This window comes from Ciconia boyciana, chromosome 2 (assembly GCF_034638445.1).
Source record: "Ciconia boyciana chromosome 2, ASM3463844v1, whole genome shotgun sequence".
NCBI lineage: Eukaryota > Metazoa > Chordata > Aves > Ciconiiformes > Ciconiidae > Ciconia > Ciconia boyciana.
Genome location: NC_132935.1, coordinates 51,788,741 through 51,816,643, shown reverse-complemented (window position 1 = coordinate 51,816,643; position 27,903 = coordinate 51,788,741). Strand labels below are relative to the sequence as shown.

General features: G+C 42.5%; 2 protein-coding genes across 7 annotated transcripts in view; one reads left to right on the top strand and one right to left on the bottom strand.

Moving 5' to 3' along the window:
• Positions 1-666: 666 nt before the first annotated feature.
• On the top strand, positions 667-11,986 carry CABYR (calcium binding tyrosine phosphorylation regulated). Of its 2 annotated transcripts, XM_072852621.1 has the most exons (9): positions 667-681; positions 1,606-1,727; positions 2,057-2,188; positions 2,420-2,498; positions 3,894-3,999; positions 5,041-5,222; positions 5,310-5,363; positions 9,001-9,927; positions 11,014-11,986. In XM_072852621.1, exons 6-9 carry the CDS (start codon positions 5,075-5,077, stop codon positions 11,589-11,591), a joined length of 1,707 nt encoding a protein of 568 aa, XP_072708722.1. In that variant the 5' UTR covers positions 667-681; positions 1,606-1,727; positions 2,057-2,188; positions 2,420-2,498; positions 3,894-3,999; positions 5,041-5,074; the 3' UTR covers positions 11,592-11,986. The 2 variants fall into 2 exon arrangements, with proteins under 2 accessions (XP_072708722.1, XP_072708724.1); XM_072852623.1 differs by lacking the exons at positions 667-681; positions 1,606-1,727; positions 2,057-2,188; positions 2,420-2,498 and adding an exon at positions 3,043-3,722.
• A 1,200-nt stretch (positions 11,987-13,186) lies between these two features.
• The window catches only part of OSBPL1A (oxysterol binding protein like 1A), a 77,030-nt gene continuing 62,313 nt past the window's right edge, over positions 13,187-27,903 (bottom strand). For all 5 annotated transcript variants that reach the window (XM_072852612.1, XM_072852613.1, XM_072852614.1 and 2 more), the window contains 10 exons: positions 27,666-27,800; positions 27,233-27,330; positions 26,263-26,445; positions 25,637-25,744; positions 25,456-25,545; positions 25,081-25,207; positions 21,653-21,769; positions 20,742-20,865; positions 18,179-18,269; positions 13,187-14,358 (listed from right to left, as the gene is read on the bottom strand). In XM_072852612.1, coding sequence (XP_072708713.1) covers positions 14,256-14,358; positions 18,179-18,269; positions 20,742-20,865; positions 21,653-21,769; positions 25,081-25,207; positions 25,456-25,545; positions 25,637-25,744; positions 26,263-26,445; positions 27,233-27,330; positions 27,666-27,800 — 1,176 coding nt within the window. In that variant the 3' untranslated portion in view covers positions 13,187-14,255. The remainder of the gene's footprint in view (positions 14,359-18,178; positions 18,270-20,741; positions 20,866-21,652; positions 21,770-25,080; positions 25,208-25,455; positions 25,546-25,636; positions 25,745-26,262; positions 26,446-27,232; positions 27,331-27,665; positions 27,801-27,903) is intronic.

Sequence of the window (27,903 nt, the reverse complement as noted above, 5' to 3'; positions counted from 1 at the left end):
ATACCAGATGTACTGGAAAAAAGATTGAGTTATTTTACAAAAGGCTTAACTTTGTCACAATGTTGCAAATCTGTATTCTCCCTGAACTTTGAAATTTGTTCAATCGATCAGTTACAAAATTGTGCCATTGTTAGTAGATGGCAAAAAGTGATTTCCCTACCCCCAACACGTATATACTCAAGGTTGTTTCCCTTGATTGAATTACAGTTACATATTGTACTGTTTAGTATCCCTCCCATCTTTGTAGGGTTTTTTTGTTGCTGGCATGGCATATATCTCCAGAGTGCTTGCAGAAGGAACCATGCACCAGCAAATGAGGTGCAGAAGGTCAGTGTGGTGAACTGCTGCAGAAGGACAGCACCTGAAAGGATCCAGTCCCTCTACTATTCTAAACCTAGAGGTCTCTAGCTTTGGTTTCTGGACACTGCATGTCATTGTATTTTCTTCTGCTGTACCAGATGCTGTGTTCTTTGCTATGTCTCAGTGTAGGCATTATAAAGAATGTTCGGGTCACCTCTTACTCTTCTTTTGCATGAGCAAAATATAAACGAGACAGTAAGAAAGTCAACGTGAGGAAGGCTTTCTAGAGTTAAATACTGAACTACTTCTATTTTTCACCATATATTTTTTTTTTAAACGTAAGTTCAGGCTCCAAAACTGGACCCAGCATAGGCTAAGAGGGTAGGTGCATATTGCAGTTATGTATTGCCTTCCTGCTTCTGCTCAGAACCTCTTTGCTTAATTACCCAAGATTTTCGTGACTTATTTAGCCGCTGTGTTTTAATCAGTGTGTTTTAGCCATGGGGAGTTCGTGTTCAGTTGTCTTACTCTTACCCCTATTTTTTTCGTTGCTGCTTTTTCAAAAATGCTGTTTATCTTTTGATATGACTTCTTCCAAGATGGTGTTCCAATATTCAGTTTGATCAAGTAATCTGAGCTCAGCAGGACTGGCTGGTCCTCAGTGTTTTTCAGTCATTTTTTTGACAAGCTGTGCTTACCTATAGGAGATGCCCAGAAAGGCTCCCAGGTGAAGAGGTTAAGGGGAAAAAAAAAACTTGTTTGAGTTGAATATTTGAGAGGGGATGGGAGGGAGAGAGAGGTTGTCAGACTTTGCTGAGCAAAACCATTTATGTAACAAACACCTCCCAGCCTTTCACTAACATCAATATGTTTTCTGTATTGAAAAGAAGGTAATTGTATTCCTGGGACATACACTTCTCCCCTCTTACAGCAAAGGCCCCGACAAAGGGGAAGATGGAGAGAGTCAGAGATACTGTTTTTATTTAAGGTGTCTTTATGTGTGTGTATTGTACCTTTGGTAGGAAAAGCGGGAAGGTTTTCATGGAGATTTTTGTATATGAATGCAAACCCCCACTTAGAATTCTACTGAAGTCTCTGGCAGGTTGAAACACAAAGATGGTGCTTGCAAAAAAATGCAAGTCCTCTTCTCCTGCCTATTTAGCTGAAGCTTTGAAAGAGATTGCAAGTTAAAAAAACAAAGTAAAACTGAACACACCCCACATGCCCCCAGCCAGTGTGATTCATTAACCAGTTGTGAACTATCTAATGAAGAATTAATGAATGACCTGATCCTTTTTTTGGCAGAAAAATAAGGCTTATCTGGGACCTCGATTTGCTGAACTTCTGTCCAATCTCTATCTTCTAAGGCTTTAACATTGTCTGGAAGCTGCTACTTCTGCAGATGGGGCAAAGGATGGTAGGACAAGGTAATTACCTTCAGTTGGGCAAACTGCTCTTAGGCTGACAGGCTCTTCAGTTTGGGGCCAAAGGGACACATGTTTTAGTAGAGTAGGTGGTACACTTCGTGTGATGGATTTACTCTAGATGGTTTCCAAAAACGGCATTCAAGTTCCAGCCCAGTGAATTAGCTTCCAGACATTTTTTTCCTATATGCTCTTCTTAAGTTTCAGACAGATGTTCTTTTATGTTAGTGGCTGAAGCCTTTTTAAATATTTAAGGAGGTTTATGCTTCTGTTTGGTTACCTCTGATAAGTTTTTCTGTGGTTATGACATCTGTACTTAAACATATTTGAAGCTTTTACTGTGCAGAGCTTTGCAGACCTAGAATTTTGGAAGCTTTCAAAAGAAGCAAATTTAGAAGTTATCTTCTGATCTATATTCATTGAGGATGGTTTCAAAGTAACCACATGACTGCCTTTGCACACAGGTATGTTTAATGCCTTCATGAAGTCTTGTTGATTCCATATGTTCTCCATACAGAAATCTAGACTTCAGATTACTATCCTGACTTCAGAAATGATATGTTTTCTAGTCCTTATATATATTATTGAAGTACGTCGTATTCTTTCTCTAGAAAAGCTATTGTTCCTAATTTCATAAGTCATAGCATATTCATATTTAACTTTTTAATAGCGTGGTCTGTTTTGTCACTCTCCAGGACTGATAAGCTATTGTGAGAAGTTTTCTTAATGAGAAATTTCTTTCTAAGGATTCTTCTATGGAAGAAGCATTTTGTGGTGAGTTTACCATTAACATACTTTCCAGTGAACTAACTTGAAAGTGATACAATATTCTGTTAATTTTGAATGAACTATTATGAATATAATGTTACTTACCTTATTAAAGGAAGCTCTTGTAGATAGTCTAAATGCTTTAGCAGCAATGACACTTGAGCCTTAAATCTTCAGTGCTGCTGGGATTCCCCTCAGGTTTTTGTAGATGCAAACATCCAGGAATGCAAGAGCAGGTGTAGTCTAACAGGAGCTGGTGGAAGGCCAGGGCTTATGTAAAGTTGATAAGGGGGATTCAGACTGGAACATCTAAATAAGAATTACTGTCCTTGGGAGTAAAGCACATCCTGGAGAAATAGGTAAGCTAATTAAGATGTTTTGGGAACCATCTGAAACAACTAGTAGAAACGTGATAAGAAGCACCCTCACGTGAACTATCCTCATTATTAATACCAAAAGTCACACCCCTCAAGCTGGAGACCCTGGCCCGAGCAGAGACCCTTCGCCTTTGAGCATGCGCAGAACATTAAAGTAGCACAGTAGCTTTAAGTTGAAATAAGAAATGTAGACCAATAGAAAACCGCTTTGTGTAATTACTTATGCATATGCATAACTAGACTGTATAAATACCGTACCTGTATGACTGAACTTTGTACTAGCTTTGTGGAGCTACCACCTAGCACGCACCTCTGTGCAGACGTGAAATAAAATACCTCTGCCCTGTGTGTATATTGGCGTCTTGCACACCGGGTAAATGACCTCACGCTTGAGGGATAACACAGGTATGTAGATGATGGTTTTCCAACTTTGATGAAGGCTGATTTGTAGCGTTGTTGGCGGATAAAAGTTTTTATCCCACAGCAGACTCCTGATCATGGCTTCCCCCATGATCATCTTGCCTTCATGGTCCTCAGGAACCCAGTTAGTGGTAACCTTGAAAATATGGCACTGTACAGTTACTTTTTCTGTGGTTGTTTTATTGGAACAGAAAACGATCTTGTGTGTATCCACTGAAAATGGGTACTGGAAAGCAAACGCTATTCCTGGGGCTGTTGAGGTTTCTTTCAAGTTTTGCCCTTGCAATCATAAGGTTCTGCAGTATGAATGGAGCTGTATTAAGGAATAATCTGGTTCCTCTTTGGGTGTAGCTGCTGTGGCTGAAGAGGTTGCAGTCCCCAGCTGTTTGCTCTGAGCTCCTGCCAGAGGTCACCACAGAACATTGCTTCTCAGGTGCTATATTTTGCAGTCTGTTACGTTGGTTTAAATCCCTTGAGTGTTGTGTCTCACCTGTCTTAAAAGGCCAGGCTGTGAACCGGGGGATGGGTCTGTGCACCCACGCGTTGTACCACAGCTGGCAAAGGGGTGGGAAGGATGCGGCTGCAGCCTTTCTGCTTTCCACAGGTTGCAGTGTTGGATCTTGCGAAGTCATTATAACCTGAGACTGAGCACAAAGTTACGCTCTTGCTGTGCCAGGAAGAAACGTCTCTGGTTTGGCTGCCTGTTTCTGGTAAGGAAAAACGATGTTTTAGCAAAGGCAAAACAATTCTCAGAGGAGTTCTGCCTGCACTGTGGGTTCAGCCGGTTACGTGCTTGAAGGCAAGTCAGCAGCACAAAGCAGGAATGGGTTTCACAGTAGCACGGGAAGGGAGAAAAGGCAGCGGCTCACAGGGTGTGAGTGCTGTGGGTGCTCGCTTTCCCCACGCCATGTGGTGGGCAGCACCCATAGGTGCTTGGCCTCACCCTTGCAGCCTTTATGCTGCTTGTCCTGAGCGTCAGCAGCCATGACACTGTACTTTGGTCTTAAATTACGTTATTAAAAGGGCTATAGAGTTGTGCTCAAACAGTCATGTCCATTAAATGCACCGGTTCTTGTGCGACAATGAGAATCAAGGTGTTTATTGCAGGAGGAAAGCCCTTGCTGATGAGCTGCAGCATCACCTGGCTGCCCAACTGTAAATCTGAATCGTGTATTTCGCCTCCCACTCCTTTTTTTTTTTTTTTTTTTTAAATCCTTTTCGACCAAGAAACAGTAACGCTGCAGAGCCGGAGTGCAGCCGCTGACTGCTGCAAACCTCAGCACTGCTGCGCCGATGACGCATGGGCACTGTGACATCACACCCTCCCGGCTGGGTGTGGTGGCCCTTGTGAGGCCAGGCCCAGGAGGGAGCAAGTGCTGGAGGGGATGAAGGAGGAGAAGTGTGGAAGAAGTGTCTTGTAAACTCTTTGCTTGAACACGAATGGTTTTTGTGGCTCATTGGGGGGTGCTTTGGTGGGTTTTATCTTTGAAAAAGGGAATTCATGTCATGGGTTTGAATTCACATCGTTGTTCCCTAGTTGGCTGGCACCCCTGACCGTGCCTTCTGCCTAAAGGTGCAGAGGGGAAATAAAGGATTTGGTCACTGCAAATGGTAAATACCCCCTTTAGGTTAAAGGAGTGTTTGGGAAGGGGTGGAGGAGGAGGGTTATTGATGGCATGGCATGCCATTGGTGTTAGACACTTCACACTGGGGCAGGGTGGATGATCAGCTGAGGGGTTCTGTTTGTACAGATGAGAAACCGTAAGCTGACTTGAGTGGGCGAAAATGCAGTCTTCAAAGATCAGGCTGGTGGTTCCACATGGCCTCAAGACGCTGCTTGAGGGAGTGAGCCGGGCTGTCGTGGAAAACAACCCGGATGACATTGCTGAGTTTTTCGCTCTCTATTTCCAAGACCTCGTCGCCTTTCGAAAAGGTTTGTTCCTACCAGCGCTTCATCTGAAGAGCTGAGCTATTTGGGAGTGCTATCCTACTCCAGCTTAATTTCTGCTTCTGTTTTCAGGGAATCCAAATCTGGATATAACAGAACTGGTTGAAAAGTTTGAGTTCATTAGCGGTAAGATAGTTGCTGTTTGTTCTTTTAAGATATTTTGAGACAATGTTCCAACCTGAATGGATGCAAGTAGTTTTCACTTATCGTGGACTGTATCTGGTCCATATCTAGTCACGTGAAAGAGGTACATAGGCTCTGAGCTGTTGAAGAGGCACCTTCAGAAAGCACTTGCTTCTGTTTAATGTGGGAAGAATTAGTCCCCTGGGATGCTGTACTTTCTCCTTGAGTATAGACAAGAGCCTGGATGCTCTTGGTCATTTTAATTTTAAGATACTGCAGTGTGATTTATCACCCCCTAAGCAGATAGCGACTTTACCCTTATCTATTTTTTACAAATAAATATTGTATCTCTTTGTTTATGAAAAGATTAATTAATTCCATGGAAGTGCTGGGAGCTTTCATCTGCTCCCTGGGTTTGGCTGTAAGGGCTGGAATCTGTGGTGCCACATGAAAGTTGTGTGGGAGCAGTGATATGGGTGCATTGTCTAGCCCACAGTCTGTTTGTATCTGTCCCACTGGTTTGGGTCTCTATCGTCTGGTTACCATAAGTGTCAGCAGCTTCAAATATCCCCTTTATTCAAAAGGACGACCTAAGCTGGGTTCCGTGTAACCCTGGAACTAGCCAGCACTTGAGACAGCCTTGGTCTATAGATTGAGCGCTATACACTAAGGTAATTACAGCAACGAAGAGAAGCTCCAGCTATGAACAGAAAGTGCTACTATTTTATTCCTAGCTTAGGATCTCCTCTAAAAAAGCCAGCCACAACTGATTGCAGCACTTGAAGCAGTTTTCTTCTTGTGAAAATACCTGGTGGATATTGCAGTGCAACTTAAAGTATCACCGAAGGCTGAATTTTGATGCATTTGCAAATGTTGCATTAATGATGTCACACAGCAAGTTTTGCATAATCATGGAATCATAGAATGGTTTGGGTTGGAAGGGGCCTCAAAGATCATCTAGTCCAAGCCCCCTGCCATGGGCAGGGATGTCTTTCACTAGATCAGGCTGTTCAAAGCCCTGTCCAACCTGACCTTGAATGTTTCCAGGGATGGGGCATCCACTACCTCTCTGGGCAACCTGTTCCAGTGCCTCACCACCCTCATTGTTAAAAAAAAAAAAAAAAAAAAAAAAAATTGTGATAACTAATCTCAGTCTATCCTCTGTCAGTTTAAAACTGTTGCCCCTTGTCCTGTCAATGCAGGCCTTGGCAAAACATCTGTCGCCATCTTTCTTATAAGCCCCCTTTAAGTACTGAAAGGCCACAGTAAGGTCTCTCTGGAGCCTTCTCTTCTCCAGGCTGAACAACCCCAACTCTCTCAGCCTGTCCTCATAGGAGAGGTGTTCCAGCCCTCTGATCATTTTCGTGGCCCTCCTCTGGACCCGCTCCAACAGCTCCACGTCTTTCCTGTGGTGAGGGCTCCAGAGCTGGACGCAGTACTGCAGGTGGGCTCTCACCAGCGTGGAGCAGAGGAACAGAATCACCTCTCTTGCCCTGCTGGCCGCACTTCTTTTGATGCAGCCCAGGACACGGTTGGCCTTCTGGGCTGTGAGCACACATTGCTGGCTCACATCCAGCTTTTCATCCACCAGTACCCCCAAGTTCTTTTCCGCAGAGCTGCTCTCAATTTGTTCCTCCTCCAGTCTGTATTGATATTGGGGATTGCCCTGACCCATGTGCAGGACCCTGCATTTGGCCTTGTTAACTTCATGAGGCATGGGCCCACTCCTCTAGTCTGTCAAGGTCCCTCTGGATGGCATCCCTTCCCTCTAGCATATTGACTGCACCACTCAGCTTGGTGTCATCCGCAGACTTGCTGAGGGTGCACTCAATCCCACTCTGTCATTGATGAAGATATTAAATAGTATTGGTCCCAGTAAGGACCCTTGAGGTATACCACTCACTAGTGGTTTCCACTTGGACGTTGAGCTGTTGACTAACTCTTCGGACATGGCCATCCAGCCAATTTGTTATCCATCAAATAGTCCATCCATCAAACCCATCTTTCTCCAATTTAGTGGCCAGAATGTTGTGTGAGACTGTATCCAGGGCCTTACAGAGGTCTAGGTAGGTGGCATCCATAGCTCTTCCTGTGTCCACTGATGCTATTCCTCCATTGTAGAAGGCCACTAGATTAGTCAGGCACGATTTGCCCTTGGTGAAGCCATGTTGGCTGTCTTTATATGACAGGGAAGACCCTCCCTGTCTTCCATATGTTTCAATGTATCTTTGGGAGGATCTGTACCATGATCTTACTGGGCATGGAGGTGAGGCTGACTGGTCGGTAATACCCAGAGTCCTCCTTACTACCTTTTTTAAAAATGGGTGCAGCATTCCCTTTTCTCCAGTCACTGGGGACTTTGCCTGACTGCCATGACTTTTTGAATATGATGGACAGTGGCTGCACAATGCAGAAATTTTCTGTCTGAATGCCTGTCAGTGGTTTGCTTCTTATGCGATTTGTGAACGGACCCCTGCATGTTCACCAAGCTCCAGAACAGGTCTGCCTTGCACCTTTTTCCTTATAGACCACTTAGTCCCTTTCTTTCTGTGTTGTCCATCCCCTACTATGTGGTCACATAACTGTGTTATGAAAGGGGATGATTAGAGAGGAATTCCTTAGCAGGCTCAAGCAAGGTTTCCTCTGGAGTCTCCCACCCACAGTGCCAGCATGGGTTTTGGGACCGGTTGTGCACCAGGAGGTAGCTAGCTCGTTTGTGTAGCTGCAAGGGAGCCTTTCTTTTCTGTGGCACCCGAGACGGACATTGGATTATAAATGGGGCTGTGTTGGCTTGGGATGGCACTCAAAATAATGTTTTTTCAGAGAGGATTTAGCTCTGTCATCCTTTCAGTTACATTTCTCTCATAATTTCTGATCTCATCCAGTCATGACTTCAGAAAACAGCTCAGCACTGAGCTGTGATGATGTATTAGAGACTCACCTTCTCTGCTACTGTGCTGGTTTTACATACTGTCCAATGCTTGCTAATCATGGTAGAAACCACTCCTCTCAGTTTGGGGTTTTTTTTCCAATGCTGAGGGTTTTATTAACCATGTGATAGAACACTGGTTTGATCCCATGAGTACTCTCTTGTGTTCCTCCCTTGATAACTAATCTAGAAGCCATTTTTCACTCCCTGTCTAAAATTTGTTCATGGCTTACCCTGTTCTTCATTTGGATGCCTGTCAGTTCAACTAATCAAGATTCTTGAGGAAGCTAAAATGTCACCATCGCTGCATCTAAAATAACTTGTAAGGATCCAAAGAGTTCTGAGGTGTTGCAAAGAGGAGGTCTTCTAGCTGGCTTATCTGATGTGCTTAGTATAAAAGGTTTAATCTTTTAAGAGTAAGTGTAGCAATGTTTGTGGCAGTAGATAAGAATGTAGCCATCACTGCAGGATCATGAATGCAGGTAAGGCTTCCTAGATTTTGAAGTGGTACCACTGCTTTCTGAATTGTCTTTCTCCTTATTGATAGGCAAGCAGCAAACCCTCTCCTTGAATTATTTGATCTCTGCAACCCAGGAAGCCTCATAGATGTGCTACAGGCATCTAATTGAGTTGATGCTGAAATCACTCTTAAGTTTACTTAAATGGCAACAGGTGCTCATGTATTGCCATTATGTGCTTTTTACCTTGCAGAATACGGGAATGAAGGACTGGAAGAGAAGACATTGGAGTACACAGATACTTTGTTTTCTGGGGAGCCCAAGCAAAGTGACAAGTGTACTGACACAGAGGAAGACCAGCTCCTTGAAGAACCTGATATTCAGTATAGCTCCAAACTAGCTCAACACCCATCAACTACCAGTTCCATTGCAGAAAGCAAATTCCCCCCTGGAAGCTCTGATGGAGCTTCATCCCCTGAGGGACCTGAACTGGTGTATGTTCCTGCTGAACCTGCACAGCTTGCTGCCCATGTGCTAGGTAACAGTGATTCTCTTTATTCTGTGAGGGATGTGGCAACCAGTGTGCAGACTCTTTACGAAGACTCTCAGACCTCAGAGGATGAATTTACACCAGTAGAAGGTGCTGCTGAAGACGCTTCTGCTGTCCCAGCAGCTGAGGCTTCTGTAGAGGCTCTTGGGTCACAACGAGGAGTGTGGAGTCAGTGCTCCATAGCTAGAGAACTAGGTCCTTCAGACAGCCAGGCTGATATCTCAACAAATGATGTCAATCAAGCTTCCTCGGTCCCCTTGTGGGAAGAACCATCACCATCACCTCTTTCACCACCACCATCACCTGCTCCTAAAGATCCATTGCAGGCTGTGCCTTCCTGCAGTGAAGCTGAGGTTACCCCAACCACTGAGGTTGTATCACTGTGTTGGGATGATGAGCCAATTATGGATGCAGAGGTTCCACCCTATGTAGAGCAGTTTCCACAGAAAATAATCATTCCTTTTGTAGACCAAACAGCTTATCTGTTAAAGATTGGGCAGCCATTAAATGCAGGCCAGGGTTCAAGTGCTACAACCTTAGGTCCATCTGCTGATGATTTAGTGTGCCATCTGGAGAGAATGGAATCTACAGCACAAGTGGAATCTGCTGAGCAAGTTTATATCTTGTCAGGTAAGAAAGTCTGGGTCATTGTGTCATTTTCCTGTTCCAGCTTCCAGGTCTACAGCTCCATCAGTGGTCATTAAATGGAAAAGCACCTATGTCAGTGCAATGCAGGGTAGAGATGACTTTTAAGAAATTATGTACCGACACTATCTGCTTGGCCCCAGTGCATGTGTGTTAGATCTCTCTGCTGTCTGTTCCAAGAAATGTGGCTATCTCTGGGCAGGACTCCTCTGTGCAAATATGCAGATAAGAGCGATGGGAAGGTGCACACTGATGCCAAATGGTCTTGCTCAAACCAAGCTGTATTTTCTGAAGCAGGTGTCAGAGACCTAAGATGTAATACACGTGCCCTGTGGCTGAAGAGAGGTGACTGGTTGGAGCCCTAGTTTTGATTCTCCTCCCCTGTAAGATCTCATATTCCAACACTGATGTAGGAGGTTTTCCATTTAGAAAAAAAATGGTGGTGGTTGCCTGTGCTGTCTTGAGCTTGGTGAGTTTCTGCAGCTGGGCGGAGTGGGCTGAGCACAGGTCATCGTTTCCACAAACAGCCAGAGAGCTGGTGCTTATCTTTCTTGGTGAGGCCCTTGCCAGCATCTCTTCCCTGTGGTGACATGTGCCCAGCACCTCCCTTGCCCAGCTGGAGAAACCCTCCAGGGTGGAGCTCCCCTGCCTTGAGTCTCCCTGGTACTGCAGAATCTAAGCCATGTCCCAGGCCCCAGGAGCAGTAGTACAGCCGTGAGGTCTCAGCAAAGCATTTTGTAGAGGAGAGCTGAGCTTAGGCAGATTTATAAATTAACATGGCTCTTTTTTTAAAAGAAAAACCCCAAACTTTTAGGGGAGTTTGACAAACTTCAGTTTCAGAAATTGCTTACCCACCCAGAAGAGCCTCTGCTCTGACCATAAAGAGTTTTATTTCTTATAGGCTGCAGGTGTTTGTCAGCCACATACTAAACAGTGTTTGCTATCCCAGCTCTCTTCTCTAACATGCTTGCTTTCACCAAGTGTAGGTATGTTTGTTTTAGACATAAGGATTTACAATATGACTGGAATTCACAGCTTCTGACACCAGCACTCTTATTTTTGTTTTCGTAGCCATGGCATCAAGTGAAGCAAGACAGCTACCACTATGTTCTAATGTGTGGACCCTCTATTGCCTAACTGACTTGAGACAAGGTCAAAAATCACCACCATCCCTTTCTTCTGCTAGAGCTGGTGTTCCTTATTCCCAGGCAGCCTTCAGTCTTTCTAGGGGGGGAGATCAACAATGTGGTCAGCTGTCACAAATATCATCTGCTCCAATTTATGTGATACAAGAAGAAAGCAAGAAGAGAGATGCTCCACCTTTCATTTTAGTGGGCTCTAACATTCAGAACATACAGGACTGGAAACCTATTCCTAGCCATGCTGTCTTTGCACAGCAAGATGCAGGTGCTAGGAAGAGATTCACTACAGTTCCAGTCCCAGTTGCCAGGCCAGCTGATGAGAAAACAGATATGGCAAGCCCCAATTCTAATTCTGCAGAGGAAACTGCAGCGAAGCCATGCATACCCAATGTTTTCTCAGTTGCCATCCCTCTAGATGATGTAATGTCTGCAAAGAAAGGCTCGCCAGCTGGTCATAAGCACACAGGTACAAATACTCTTGCACAAAGCTATGGTACTGCAGGATAGATTACTATTACATCAGGCCCCGTGCCCAGAGCAGGGTCACGAAGAAGTAAGCTTGCTTCTTGCATAGGGAGATACTAGTGTTTGGATTTTACTAAAAGCTTAATTTAACCCTTTTCAAAATAAAATAAGGTTTAAGACCAGTGGTTAAACTACTTGTCATACATGACAGACCATGCCTTCCTCTGCTTGTTACACTTTGCAATTAGTAGTACTAGTCATGGTCTGGTATTAGTCTAACCAAGTTTTTAATCTCACATCCATACACATCTTGAACCCTTAAAGTTCAAGCTGCAGGCATTGTGTAATATTCAGGGTGTGGTAAAATGCCTTCAACTTAAAGTGCATTAGGTAGCAATTAATGTAGTTCTTGCTGCATACTTTCTACTGAGTTAATGTTTTTTAAACAGGTTGAGAAGAGAGACTGTTTGGACTTCAGGAGGAGTTCACATTGTAACAAATCAAATAAATTAATGCAAATGCTCAAAAAAAGCCAGTGATTAGAACTGCATTTCCATGCATTTTATACTTTCCTAGCACAGCACAGCATCCTGAATGTTAACTTTGTGTGAATTATACCCACTGAGACACATCTGCTGCAGCTGTTTCATTGAAGAGCAGCCCAGCCTCTTCACTGTGCTAACATGACACATGCATAAGCCCCAACAATACTGACAGACTACATACAGAGCCAAAAAGTTAGTTCAGTGTAACCAGGTGTAGCCTGTACTCCTGGGGTTATACTCCAGGAAGGAACTGTATACCACCACTGTCAGGAGGAAGAGGACAGTCATACTTTCAACTAGAGGACAGGGTTAAGTACCTTTATTTTGCTTTAGAGGTTTCACAACTACACTTAAATATGCTAGACTCTTGATGTAGGAATAGGTCTAGGAAAAAAACCCTGTTCTTATGAAACAGAAGTTGCTCAAAACAAAAGAAGAAAAGCTGATGCTGCACAGAGGTTTCTGCCTCTTGAACCTGGGTGGGCAGGCAGGAATGAAATGCTTTGTTTTTCCTAGCACTAAGTGTTCAGTACTGTGTGACCTGCTGAAGCACTGACCCAACAGCTAGACTGTCTACATATCTCAGAATCCCACTTGAAGTTGCACAGGAATTAAGGCAGACTTTGAGAAATGCTGGCCAGAGTAGAGGCTTGAGTGCAGAGATGAGGCTTCCAAGAGACAGTGCAGGTATTCAATTTCTGCATCTCCAGGTCACTGTGAGAACTGAGCCCTCACATGAAAGACTGCCAAAGAAAAGGCTTCCCCTTATCTATGCAAGTATGTCTTGGCATGACTACCTGGGTAATTCTAGTAGTGCACAGAATAAAAATATAAAGCATCTTACTTCCTTATTCACAGTTTCAGTAGTCCACCCTCAAGGCTAGAGCTGCAGCCTCTCTGCATATTCAAGGAGAAAGCTCTCAGTTCCCCAGCCATCCCCCCCAAAAGCAGATCGTTCCTGTTTAGGGGAAAAGAGGTCCCTCAAGTATATGGAAGCACACTATACAACTTCATTGCAGCAGCTTTTGGAGTAGGCTTGCTCAGGAAGGGTCAGCACTGTCAAACACCACTCACCTTAGACTAGATGCAAGAAGTTTTGAAGCCTTTATTTAGTAGCAATTAAATTATTCAATTAACACTAACCTCCAGACAGCAGTTAAAATATTATACAAAGAGCAGCTTGCCCTCTAGAAGCTCTGTACACAGTTCAATATAAACTTACACTCTAAGATTGAATGCACCCCACTGAAAAGGGGTAAAGCAGCTGTGCACAGGAGGCCTCACTGAGGTGCTGTACTACCTTTGAAATGCACAAGACTTCCTCCCAGGGAGTTTGCATAGTACAGACACAGGTCCTGTCCCCCCTGCCATGTTCTACCAGTCCTGGACTGATTAGGTTCTTGCCTTTTTGCAGTGGTGCTGGGCACCAGAACTTCTAGTGCATGAAACAGATTCTTTTAAAACCTGTTACTAGTGTGCCGTTCAAATCAAATCCGTAGATAAATGGCTCTTAATTCCTTAAACCGTAAGGTTGGTAGCAAAACAGGAGAGCAAAATTCAAAACACACTGCACAAAACATTGAATAAATACCTCTGAGTAATGTTACCAGCTTAAACAACTGCATTAATGCTTCAGAGACGGGAACACTTCTGGAATCTCTGACCAGAGCTCAGGACTTAAGGGAGTTACTTCAGTAAAAGAAAAGTCACTTTATGAAAAATTACATCTCTACAAAAGTGACACACCCTTCTTCATTTAAGAACAGAATATTGCAATTACTGTGTGTGCTTTTAAACATTCCCATGTCACAATAAATAAAACCAGTTTTACTTGTGCCAGTGTTATCTATGAAAGAAAGTATTCACAGAACAGCTGAAGGTGTTCTATTCCTCATACACCACAACCTAATATAGGTGTATTCAGCAAACAGGGCAGCTCAAAACCACGGTGACTTACTTTGTCCACACAGGACCCACCATCAGCTAGAAAAATTATTCCTCTACCTATGGACTGCAGATCATGTACCACCAGATTTACTGTGGAGATGCTTAATATTCTGTTTGATAACGTGTCAGTTTTTTCAGGAGATAAGTAAAACAAGGGAAAACATTAAAACAGATTAAGACTTCTTTGTATCAGTCACAGGCTCCTTATTGCATTTTAATAAATATCAGGCAAGTTAAAGTAGTTTCTGTCCCAGTAGTTGCCAGAATAAAGCCAGTCCTGTGTACCAGTATAGGGATTGGGGCCTTGGTGGAACCATCTGCAAGGAAACGTACAGCATGTTAGCGATGCTATTAACATACTTTTATGGAAGTTCAGAACTGCTTTGCTGCATCTTCAGCAGTTTATTGTTCAAAGTAATTATTGTGACTGCAGAAGCCCTCTTGGTTTTAAATTCATATGTGAATTTAAGGTCATCTTCAGTGGCTAGATCTCCCCACTTGCCACACTGCTTAAATGTCTCCTAGGTGAAATTACCGACACCAGTATTTTGTCACTTGAAACAGTCAAGACTACCACATAAAAAAAGGACAAGTACAGTTTTACTTCAAAGCAGTTGTGAACAATCATTTTGGCATGCATAAATAGTAACAGTTTTTGCAAAACATGTAAACACCACAAGCACCGCAGTCCTGAAAACAGAAAGACGTTTATTTCTCCAGGATCTAGATTTCCCCTTGTTTTTTAAAGCCTTGTTTTGCAATGCACTTAACTTGGAACAAGTGTGCCACCTACCCTCGGTGTAGATGAAGTATCACCCACAGGCTGCAGAAAAGTCCTGGCTTATTACAACTTAACTGTGTTGTCTTAACTATTAGCACTGGGGGGCTAATCTGAATGGCCAGAAAGCTGATTCCATCTGCATGAAGTTACTTGCAAGCTTTTGCTAAGCTGGTTGTTGCTAGGATCACTGAAGTTTAGCACCTTCTTTCTTTCCTTCTCTCTCCCCTCCTAACTAATCTGGAGGCACTGTGTATACACACACAGATTACATGTACCTGTGTATATAAACTGGGAGGGGTGGGCAGGGGGAGGGGGGGGCTATCTATCTGTAAAATAAGGTGCACTTACAAGGGCATACTACTGGTAACTATCCCCCAGTGGTGAGCACAACCCTGTCAAATCAGCATGGCACAGAAATTTGTCCTTCCTCCTCTCCCACACCCGTTTCTGGCAATCCTGCAGCCTGTTGCTGAACATGGCTTTCTGTTTGGGCCCAGTTACTCAATCTTCTGCCTCAAAAGCATACACTGCACAGTACCAGACCTCTAGCATTTTAACTTGCTGTATTTTGCCAAGCTGTGTTTATGGCACAAGTCAGCTTGCTAGAAGCTGTTTCTGTGGTTAATATGCTCCACAGCTTCTTTTCACCTCCTCACTGGCCACAAAAGCCAGTTCTTCCTTTACATGCCTCACCACAACGAACACACTCACTTACGTAAATCATGCGTGTGCAAGGCAGCACATTTTAACTCGTCTCTTCCCTTCTAGGGTACCATAAGCTTTCAGAACAGAAATTAAAGCACATTCAGACCAAATACAACTTGATCTCTTTAAAAAACAAAAGCATGAAGGCCACCAGTATTGCAGTGTCATGTTACAAAGCAGGGCAGTTAATAGGCAAGTCTTGCTTGGCTCAAAAGATTTGAAATGTGTATCGGAAGAAATGCCTTGTACTGCCTTCATGGTGGTAAACTGAACGGCTGAACACTTCAATGGTTCTCCTGCTGCCCTGGTTAAGCGAACTGAAGTCAACAGAAGACTGAAGTCATTCAACCCTTGTACTGCACGTGGTTCTGTACCGCATCACCTCCACAGAGGATGTGTCAGCTATTCCGAAGTAACCAGTGCGCGCGTGTGCACGTGCGTCTAGTTCAGCTCCTAGTTCACAGGTAATAGCAGCTCATTCCAGAACACACAGAGTTTGCTGAGAGGCAGGGCTACAAGCACAGTCACCTCATGCCTCACTGGTAGGAATTCTAGAAGGAATTCTCTAGAAAGAATTCCTCACTAGAAGGAATTCTACCACCCAATACCTCACTGGTGTCTCTTCAACACTTGTACAGGTCAGGACAACGTGCCCCTCCGCCACTGACCACCTACTTTAATAGGAAGGGGAAAAACGATGGGAAGAACTAAGTTTGAGAGGCATAGGAGACCCAAAGCACTCGGATAATCTAGCCAGGTAAGTGATGGGGGAAGGAGGGGACTGATTTTCATCAAAAGCAGCAGACCACTGCTGTGTTTCAGAACTGAACTAGTCTTTTACTCAAGACTTAAGACTACTGGTCAGTCTCTAAAACATTAGGTGTTCAACATGAATCACTTCTTCAGAAACCCCAAGACCCCACTTCTAAAGTGGATTCAAAATAATTTAAAAAAAAAAAAAATCACTAGGCACTTTGGAGAATTGTCTTACAAGGGAGGAACTCTACTAGACAAACTAAGAAGCCTGCTTTCCTGTGGCAAGGAAATTGCAGTAGTTTACATCGGAGTTTATATTACACTGCAGATTTAAGACCTACAGTTGACCTTCTGGGAACAGGTAGGAGAGTTTTGCTTCCCAGTATGCTTTTTCCCTCCCCCAAAGCACAATTCCTCCTCCACACTTTATGTTCATCCTTTGGAGGCAGGCACACTTGGCATTCCTACTAAAGAGATCAGACACTAGGAATTTTCTGCCAAAGCTTTAGAAGCATCCTGGAAACAAAGGTTTCTTAAAGGATATCCCAGGCAAGTGCTGAACAGGTCTACAGTACCTGCACAACAGCAACTGAAGAACCTTGTGAATGGTGTCTGCACTAATTATACACCCTGAAAACCATTGCTCTGTGTTATGCCCTGGGAATTCCCCAATTTCCAATACCAACCTCAGGTGCTTTGAGCTATACCTTAAGCTACTTCAGGCACCTGAAGAACACAATATAACTATCCCTTGCTTTGAAAACACTTGGTGAGAACTAGAACCACTCTGAATTCAGGAAAGAGGGAGGTGCAAGGCTGTCCAGCACTTAAGATGTTTACTTGGAAGCATTACAAAGATGTTATTTTCCACCAGTCTCAGGGCAAACCAACCCAAACAGTTCAGGAGAGCAGACACAGGAAAAAGACAAAGGCAGGCATGTCCAAACCTGGGACTCTGGGATGATGGGTGACTTCATTTGAAAAAAAGAAAAAAGTGATTTATAGTTACAAACAGACATTTTAAAGATATTTAATCCACAGTGTCTGGGTGTATCAATAGCTAGTTAATAGGGAAGAGATGAAGCTTATTCACTTTTAGAGAGTTTAGCGCTACGATTTTTTTTTCTGTGAAGAGATAGACAATTTATTACTATACTTTTAAATAGACCTTGTCTGGTCAAACTAGATTCATTTGGTCATGTTTTCACAGTTTCTACTTAGCTTGTGTGTAAGAGCTCTCGGCTGACCCCTCTCATCTTATAGTTAAAAAACAAAACCAAACCAAACCCATCCTGGCAGATCCCTTGTAATTTTTCCCTTAGCTCTTCTAACTTGTGTAGTTAGTAACCCTCTCAGAAAGGAGACAATGACTTGGATATCTGGGTGATAAAGTCATTTCACCAACTTTGAGAATAACTGTATGCAGTGGGAATACAGTATTGCCAGTACACAGCAACTGATCTGAGAAGTCATGGGCAATAAGCTATCACGTTCACCGGAGGAAGCATTTCCTCCTCTCTTTGGCCAAGCATGCAAATTTGAGGCAATTTTAAATTAATCAGCAACAACGGTCCTTACAAGCAGCTATCAGTGGCAACGTCTTTTTCATGTCAGAACCAAGAGGTGCTCAGAAAAGAAAACACAGTTCGTATTTGAATATGGGTGTGCAAGCAGTGAGAGGAAAGGAGCTGAGACCAAGCCTGATGCTTCTCTCTGGAAGCACTACAGCCTGCAGGGACCAAGTCTGCAAATACAACAGTGGCACTACCAAACCTGGTGTTGTCAGCTCTTCATGCTGACACAACACTGCGCATCACCGGCGTGGACTGGCAGTTAACCTGAATGTTCAAAACCTTTATATAACTACACACACACACAGAGGCAAGCACACTAACCTCGTCTTCCAGTCTTCCTCTGACTTGGAACGATTTTTGCGGGCAGTCCTTTGTTTTTCTTCTAGCCTCTTCTTTTCTTCACTAGCTAGATCTTAAAGGAATAAAAATATACAAATAAAAATAGAGAAGACATTAATGTGTAACGTAAGACAGGAACATTACTCCATCTGACCTAGCAAATAAATAAGAGATGTAGTAAAAGTTGTCCATTTAAAAAGCCTTCTACATAACACAGAAGAGCTTCTGGTTTAGTCTAAAAGCAAAGCCAGGCCAGCTGTGGCACAAGATCAGCCAATGGAATTCCAGTCTTTAAGAATGCTACATACCTGTTTATCCATGGTCTGAGGACGCTGAAAACGTGTTTACGTGACAGCGAATGTGAGCTAGGGGAGGTGGCATACCTCAAATGTATTTCAGTAGGGAAACTGATTGAGATATGCTGGATTTATTTCAGAAGTCTGGCCACCTGCTTCTTGTTAAGGTTTGGGGTAAGTTGTTACTAGTGCCTAGTTCCTCATCAACTGGGGTTTGGAATACTCATTTCCAAACCACAAAGAATTGTCTCTCCGCAGCATCCCTTCATTTTTTTTGTTAACACACTAAGGTAGCGCAGGGCATGGTCCTAAACAAGCAGAACAGCTGCTTCTATTTGGCAGAAAGGATGGTCAGAAGATCTGAGGAGTAAGTCAGACTAAGCAGCAGATTAGGTGAAGGGCAATCTCTTTCATACCCGAATCCTCAAAAAGCATTTCATAAATACCTTAGAAAGAAGTAGTTGAGAGAATAATTTTTGGAAGACTATCAGCCATTCCCAGTTACCCTGCCAGCTACTAACACACTGCGTATTACCAGTCTATCTGCTAGACAAACTTTATGCTGTTAATAGAGTTAAGGAATATGGTCTGTTGCTAACAGCACAGTTATTTGCACTTCAAGTTTAGACAGACAAATTTACTGGCTATGCTCTGAATCAAGTATGTCCATCCTGCTGGCCACAAAAGAATCATCCAGGCAGGAGAGACCAGTTGTGGGAATTCACTGATCTGCTTTTTTAAAAGCCTCAAAGAAGTGGTTATCAGCTTCTGAGAAAAAACACATGCACAAGTACAACTGCACTGTATTATGCCTGTGTCACTATTTTTCATGCCTAGATGTCAGACTATCAGAAGTAGTCACAGTCATTGCCCTATTACATGGGTGAAACTGAATCAGAGGTTTCATGACTTACCTCAATCACTTAGCAATCCAGAGAAAGCAAGAGTGCCCATGCTTTTAGTCTACAAAGCTAGCCATTCTGCTTTAATATGCGAAATGCCAAAGAAAAAGGAGCAAAAGAGGGCCAGGGGGAGGCTGTTCCAGTCAATATTGAAGTATTTAACACCAAGTCACAGGTCAGAAGACTGAAGGACACTTTTCACTCCATGGCATCTACAGTAACAATCTCTATAGGTTTCTAAAAAGCACACTATTTCTATTCACTGAAAGTCTCATAATGGATTTCTAATTCACTATTCTAGGATAACAGAAGTGTTCAACTCCCAGGGAAGAATAATTTTGCATCAAGTATATTTTTTGGCATTGCAGTTTCACTTCAAGTGAAGACTGCATTTCTGAGAATTGGCACATCAAAATACTCCTTTTGCATCAGGCTGATGGAAACAGAAAACTGAAAAGTTCACAAATACTTCCTTTTGATGCTCAGAGATGCTCTCCTTAGACTAGTTTCCAATTATAGGGCTTGACTATGGAGCACAGCAGAGGGCCTAAAGCTAAATAAAAAGCATAGCATCGTGAAGTTTAAGATTCTTGCTTATATGGAAGAACATAAGCAAGTAGGTGGTGTGGTGGGTTCCTGGCCAGCAACTAAGCACCCACAAGCCACTTATTCACTCTGATCCACTCCAGCAGGTTAAGGGAGAGAATCAAAGAGCAAAAGCAAAAAAACCTCATGGGTCGAGGTAAAGACAGTTTAATAACTGAAGGGAAAGAAAAAAGGAGGGAAAAGTGATGCAAAGGCAATCACTTACTACCTTCCACCAGCAGACCTGTATCCAGCCAGTCTCCAAGCAACAGCTACTTCCCCTCAACACACACAATTTATTACGGAGCATGATGTTATATGGTATGGAATATCTCTTTGGTCAGTTTGGGTCAGCTGTCCCAGCTGTGTCCCCTCCCAGCCTATTGCAAACCCCAGAAACAGAGAAGGCCTTAACACTGTGAAGATGTTGTTCAGCAACAGCTAAAACACTGGTGTGTTATCAACACTGCTTTGGTCGCCAGTCTGAACCACAGCAGCACATATGGGCTGCTATGAAGAAAATTAACTCCATCCCAACCAGCCGCAGTGCAGGTAGGTGACATACCTTTCACTAGAAGCATACCACAACATGCAGACGGCTGTATTAAAGACTTACTGTCTTGTAGCATGGAGGAATGTGTCTTTATAGGTAGCTACTTACTCTAACAGTTCATCTAACAACTTGAATGTGGAATTTACTTTTTTCCCAATCTCTCAGTTTTAACAAAAAATAAAAACACCTTTGCCAATAACTGAAGTTACCTATTTCTCCATTTTCCATGGCTCTGATATCTGGTCGTAGCCGGCAGTCAGTTTTGGGAATCACACTCTCCATGTCTTTGTCCAACTCATTCAAAGCCATAGCAAAGCTAGTAAAATTATACATCTGAAATTCAGAGACAAAGATAAAAGGTGACTTTACGATGTCTCTAGCTGCTAGTCTTAATACACAAGAAAGCTGCTGTCTAAAAACAAACATCCAAGTGCTTTTTTATTATTTAATCACTCAAGATAGGAATACTCAAGATACCAGCAAAACTGCACTGTCAGGCAGAGTGTAGGTGATCCTTGGTGTTTCTGTTTAAGCAGGCCAGCATCCAATTACTCAGTGCACTATTTCTGTCTTATCTTCTTTTTCCAGTCCTACTGCTATTTTCCCTATCTCTGTAGAGAGATTTCCCCCTTGATTAACCCACTGAGGGCACCTTTTCTTATTCCAATTCTTTGTCTTTGCAGTCACACACATACCCTTGTATTCCGCCCACTGGCTCTCCAGCTCCACAGCCCTTCACACACCAACTCATGCTACGCAGGCTTTGCAAGCATCTCCTAGGAAGCATCTGTCCTCTAATAAAGCCCTTCAGAAGAGATTTCTCACAAGGCAGGTGCCTCAGTAGGGGGAGCAGGGTGGAGAGAAGAGGTGAGGAAAGCCCCCATACCGCTAGCTACATGAAGCATCCCATTTTCCAGAGAAATTCCGCTAACTCTAATGCCTGCAGCAGTTATCCCTCCAACCCCAAGTTAGAGAGTTACAATTGTAGCGGGAAAGTTTGTTGCAATAAACAGGCAAGTCCAGACTTGTTAATGAAAAAGACAACAAATGGATTTACTTTGTGTTGAACATACAGAATAACAGGATAGCACACACTTCCAATAGCAGAAGCATAGCTGACCTGTGCTGAATTTGGAGGTCTTGGAGTTATCTTCCATAGCAAAATACTTCCAGGAATAACATACACACTTTCAGAATCTGGCAACGGCATCTCATCTGGTTCCTCAGTATTGCCCACCTAAAGGCAGCACACGAAGAAAAGAGAAGGAGTTCTTTAGAGTCATAAACCATTTACACCCATTCATTCCAACACTGGAACTTACATAAAATTATTTCCTTGACCAAAAGTAAATAATTTCAGCAACAAAGAAACTTTTCCAAATTCCTGTCAAGAAGGATAACAGCATTAACATAGCATACATACTCCCAATTCCCTCCCAATGGAAGGCTACCAACAGTTTCTTGCATCAACATCTTTGTAGCTATAATCTGGATGTTCAAGTGTTAAGAAATGTCAAGTTTTCCACCACAGAGATGTCCTGTTTCCTCAAACACAAGCATTTCCATGCCTGATATTTAACTCCATTACTGCTTCATTAAAGTCAAAGAACAGAAGTCACATTCCTCATCCTTCCACGTCAAAGAAATGCCAGCACATAATGCAAATGCCATCTTCAGTTTGTGCACAACAGAAAGCCCTATGCTACTGCTCTTTGCTCAGAGGAACCTTCCTTTCCATTGACCACTACACTACTGAAATGGCAAACTGCAAATGTTAAATGAATATCCTAGGTTAGCTGCTTCTTCTGGGAAAGGGTATCGTATGAAGGCTGACACATACGGCCTGAGGCAGCTGCAGCCACAGAACTGTGAAATGATTTTCCCAGAAAGGGAAAAACTCCACCCTTTTTTACTAGGGTGAAGGGTTAGTAGGTTACTAGGGCAGTAGGGAATAACTGATGGTCACAGTGTAGATATGGCCTGAACTAGTTCTAAACCACCACCCTTTTTACACGCAGCTTTAAAGCAGCTGGGGTCCAATGCTGTCGACATTAATTCTGCCACACAAGCATATATTACAATACTGAAGTAAAGCCAGCTAGACAATGAATATGGCTTTCCCAAGAAAATCTGGTGTCACTATCACAGCTAAAAACAGCAGCATGTTTCAGAGACCACTGCAGAGTAAAGCTGAACTTAAAGGCAACTAATGCTCTAAATACTTTGGCTACATGCCAACAGCTTTAATCCTGCTGCTAATAAGCTTTGCTCTCTGATGGTTGCATCAGATAATACAGACTGATATTTTAGTGCAAAAAAAAATTCCAGTACCCAAACTGGACTCAGTTGTCCTCTGAGATGATTCATGTGTTATGCCTCCAAGACAATTAGGACGTATTAAGGATTCTGTCTCACTGTGGAGCACTTGGGTACAGTGCTTTTAATAATGAACAGGTTGCAAAGTAACCAGAACAACATGCAGACCACGTTCAGTCCCTCAGCCATTAGGAAGATAAACAGGGCTTTCAGCTGACTACATCTGAGCTGTGCTGGCAACCAGCCATTCTGTCCTTTAAAGGATCAATCTTTCAGAAATCGGGAATTTGAAGCAGAACAGATCAGAAAGATATCCTCATATTAAAACAAAGACACTTCAATACCAGACTGTCAAACTCCAAACTTACTTTTATAGAAAGGCTACAATACACACAGCAATTTGTGCCTTGCTGGATACATAATCTTAAAAATGTTTCAAGAATTACAAAGAACTAGGTAAAAAGTGCATTTTCATGTGCTCTTGCCACGATGATCCATATTTTATGCTCAACGCTGCTCAACCTCTCAGTACATTGCTAGGAGGGTAGTAACAGACTTTGCCAAAGCAAGACCTCTGGTGTCTGTGAATGAGGCATGTGTGAGGGCAGTTGCTGTTGCCTTACATTATGCTCTGCCATATATTTGCACTGAAAATTCTGCACAAAATGCTTCATCTGGATTAAAAAAGGCTCTAGTTCATTCAGAGCACAATCATCGTGGTCTAACCCCAAGTCTACTATAACTCTTCTGATGGTGGTAAAATATCACCTTGGCATACATGAAGGCTCGTCTAGCTCCCTGCAAAATTATATTTCATTAAGTTTTATCCCTATAAAAATCAAAGGGATTTGGGTGAAAATCTGGGGCAATTTGCAAAATGATTTGCATCCAAGCAGGTCCCCTAAAGGGAGACAGAAGTGATTCTTCATTAGTAGCAACACAGCATGAAGGAATAGCTGGAAAACAACTAAATAAATCTGAAAATTCTAATTAGGGGAGGTTTGGAAGGCCATGTACTTTCATGCCTGAATGAATCCTTCACTACCATGAAGGAACAAACCACATCCACACATTATTCATGAGACTTGGCTCACCTAGATGCTCAAAAGCCATAAACAATATCAACTCCTCAAACACAAGGGGGCAGTGAGAATACATATTCAACAGACTACCTGATTCACAGTATGCATTTACAAAGATTTCAGTTTTCCACACAGAAATAGTTCTGTTAAATGAGTAGAAAAAGCGTGCTTTTCTAGAGTCAGAGCAACATTGCAGCTTGAGCTTTATGCAAATAGGATGCTTCATTTTGAAGTAAAAAGCAACCATCATCTTAAGCATTGTCAGAAAATGCAAGGGGTAGCTGAACAAAGACACAGGGTATGTTTTTCTTTGCTCCTTCTCCCTAGAGCTCACAGGGTCAGACACGAAGAGAAGCAGTAATCCCCAGAGCTTTAGCACTCTCCTGATGACAAGCACTGGAAGATACAGCAATGATCTGAACCTGCACAGGAACAACTGCTTTCAGAGTTCTCTGTCTCTTTTTTCTTAAGTATAAAAACTACGAACACCCAAACCAACAAAAAAATCTGGCTTCAGTCCAAGGGGAACAATCCCTGTTTTAAGCTACTACGTGAGTGGTTGTTCTTCATCAAGCTGTATGTTGTCACCATCACCATTCACCTTAAACAAAAAGCATGCTGCTGACCAGAAATCTGGAAGAATTAAGAATGGGCTTTTTTTCCCAGAAGAAAAAAAAATGCAATTGTGGAGAAAAAAAAGCAAGCATTTTTATGGTTGTGAAAAATTAATAGAAAGCAATACAAAAATTCCTTGTAAAAGCTGGAAAATAGGATCTTCTATCAAGATGATAAACTAGTCTATCCTGCCTCTAGGAGTCCAAATCCTCCTATTAGCATATAAATGTTATCATATATGATCAGAACCATGGTCCAACTAATGGATATGCTATTTCCTCCATGTGACTTTGGAGGAAGAGGCAGGTAATGAACCAGCCAAGTATTTTGATCACTCCAAGTTTTGGGAAGTTTGAATACAAATCCTTGAGAGAGAAAGCATTTTATCCCTTAACGCTGGTACTCATCCAATCCGTTTGTATCCTACTAGGAAAGAGAGAATAAGTGAAAAGAAATCTTAAGGCTCTTAATGCTACTAAAATATTTAGCTGTTTTATCATGCTTTTGAGATACCACCTCTTTACGTGATTAATACCTGTTTACCGCTTTTCTTCTCTTCTGTGTTTTTCTTGTCATTTTTTTTGTAAGCTTCGAATGTAGCTGGGTCAACACTGTACAAACACTCAGTCCACTTCCCATACAGCGCACAAAGTTTCTTTTTGCTGTCAAAAAAAGACTACGTTTACAAAGGAGCTTAAAGAGATATATTTCATCATTCCAGACAAAAACATTTGAAAGAAGAACTTTTGAGAGCAGCTCTTAAAACTCCATTATTGGTGTTGCACAATTCATAACCTTGCTGTTGCAGGTTCATGCCCTTGACAGACTAGGTTAAAGGTATTCAGTTCTACAGCTCCCATCAGAAACAGAGGGCAGCCATTTCTTTCCTGTTAGGAAATGAATCTGTTACCTTTTGTCCTGAATGTAGCCTTCAACTTTGTGCAACTCCTTCCCAAAGAGGCCGCACGGCTTGAAGCTTAGTACACATTTCTCACCAGTTCTAAAGGCAGAACAAGAGGGCACTAATTACTTCCAAATGCTTTTCCTCTTCAAACTTGCAGCAAGTGAAAGCACTCACGCTCTTAACTTACTTATGGTTAGTTATTTCCACATTTCCATACTGCTCAATCCAAAGTTTGCCCACAATAATATTATGCACACAGCATGTAGGATTTGTCCACGTGTAGGCTTCGTTGTGTCTAAGGGAGGGGAATAAAAATTAAAATACTATACCTTTGTACTGTACCACAGTACTTTGCACTGTGACTTTGTCACTCCTGCACAAGCCATCATCTATAAATTAAACCAAGTCTTGAAATGGACATGGCAATAAGTCAGGAAACCCAAGAAGTTTATTAACCTATTGCTACTGATCTTATCAATTCCTTAAAACAGCCACTTCAGTGCAGTCAGTGTTAGCACTGAATGACATGAGGAAAGCCAACCTCAAGCATGCTAGTCTTAGTAGGACTGATGTCCAGGCACCTGCAGAACATAGAGACGCAAGCCCCAACTACTGCTATTAGTATGCAGTGTATTAGAAGGGAGGATGAAAGAACTGCCATCATTTCATCCCCTCCTCCCCACAAAGTGATCTGCCATCAAACATTAGGATGTTGTGTTAGACATGTCCGTTCCCAAGCCATGAGACTCTAATGCACACTAATCATCATGGATGTGGCCACTGTGCCTACGCAATTATTACTTATCAACTTACTCAAGAAGCTCCAAAGTCATTGTGCCTTTTGGTTCCGCTTCCACACTCTTGCCCCAGAATTTGAGTTTAGGATAAATTGATCCATGAAATACAAAATCATTATTTAAACCTTCAGCATAGAAAGCACTGATTGGTGGATGATGGCTAACTTGCTCTGAAAGAAGTCGAAATCCAAGATCATCTCTGCAAAATAAAGATAACCAAAAGCATGTATCTATGTATCAAGTGTTCTTTTCTTGAGCTCTATTTGTTCTTTTTGCAGTTCTATTTGCAGTTCTTTTTGCAGTTCTATTTGCTGTTCTATTTGCAGTTCTTTTCCCCAGAGTGAAACAGATAGTTGGACCCATGCATAGTTGCCGTACTCAATGCAAGAGTTAGTTAAAACCCTACGATGAAACAAAAAGACAGATCAACTAATACATAGAACATCCTCATTCTAAATAACTGAGAACGTAATGTGAAAAGGTATCAAGAACTACCAAATCTGATCAGCCAATATGTTTACTCTTGATAGTGACCTCTTTCTTAAACTTTTGCATAACCATAGGCCAAAACCTCACCTGAAAGAAAAATCTGCCCTGCGTGCAGCTGCACACTAATAGCCTAACATTGCCTATTTGTATTCTGGACACTCATATAACGAATATTACATTGTAACACCTCCCTTACATACCATGCATCTTTTCATTCAGAAGGTTTCAGGAAAAAAAGTCATTTTTGTAAATAAAACTTGCTTTTAAATGTGGCAAATTTCATTTGCCTGTTCTAAGTTGAGAAGTTACGTAGTTTCCCTTCACTGGAAGGTGCACTGCTGAACACCAACACACATTGCAAGCACCTCCAGCAGCTGCTAGGAGAATGGGTGGAATCTTACAAGCCAAAGAGCAGTCTGCAAGCCACCTGACAATTCTAATGAAACATCAGTTACACGGAATACCACTCTCCACTCTTCAGTGCATCAGTTCATTACCTGATCAATTCATATGTCTCTCCAAGCAACGGGTTAAATGGCTTTCCTGTACGTTCCCACTGCGAGGCTACAGCAGACACAGCAAATGCAGCAACACACTATTCAAAATAGTAAGAGTACACAGTTAATCTCCTGGATTTTAGTGTTTATCAAGTATCAACAGCAGTCGTGGTATTACAGAATGATTCTTCTGAAATAGCTTAGTAAAGTTCTGTTTGCAAGGCAGGGGAATAAACAGTTTTCATCAAAAGGCTAAAGAAGCAAGCCTTAGGAAAAGCAAAACATTTTCCTAGATAAGCAAAACTGATTAATGAATAAGAGAATCTGACATGCAGCAAACTACAGGAGTTCCTCCTATAATGAGACTATCTATGAAGAAAAAAATCCCAACACATTCATCAACAACTAGCACAAATTACCACATGCAAAGTACCTGCATTCGCTCAGTTGTGCTGGAAAGTGAGCTGGCTTTGTGGATGAGGTATGTATGCTCCATATACTCTGTGAGTCGCTGTAGAAAGCTCAGTGGCTCATTGAATATAACCGGCATTGTGATCTTCGACAACTCCTGATGCACAAACGAAATTCGTGTTAAAAACCAAATGATTAGATACACTGACCTGCAGTAACCCAAGCATAATTGGCTTATTACAAAAATAAATGATGCTCTT

Excerpts from the sequence above, each read along its gene's own strand:
- CABYR (XM_072852621.1), top strand. The coding sequence starts at position 5,075 with ATGCAGTCTTCAAAGATCAGGCTGGTGGTTCCACATGGCCTCAAGACG. Across the intron at positions 5,223-5,309 it reads CCTCGTCGCCTTTCGAAAAG|GGAATCCAAATCTGGATATA; the intron begins GTTTGTTCCTAC and ends TTCTGTTTTCAG. Across the intron at positions 5,364-9,000 it reads AAAGTTTGAGTTCATTAGCG|AATACGGGAATGAAGGACTG; the intron begins GTAAGATAGTTG and ends TTTACCTTGCAG.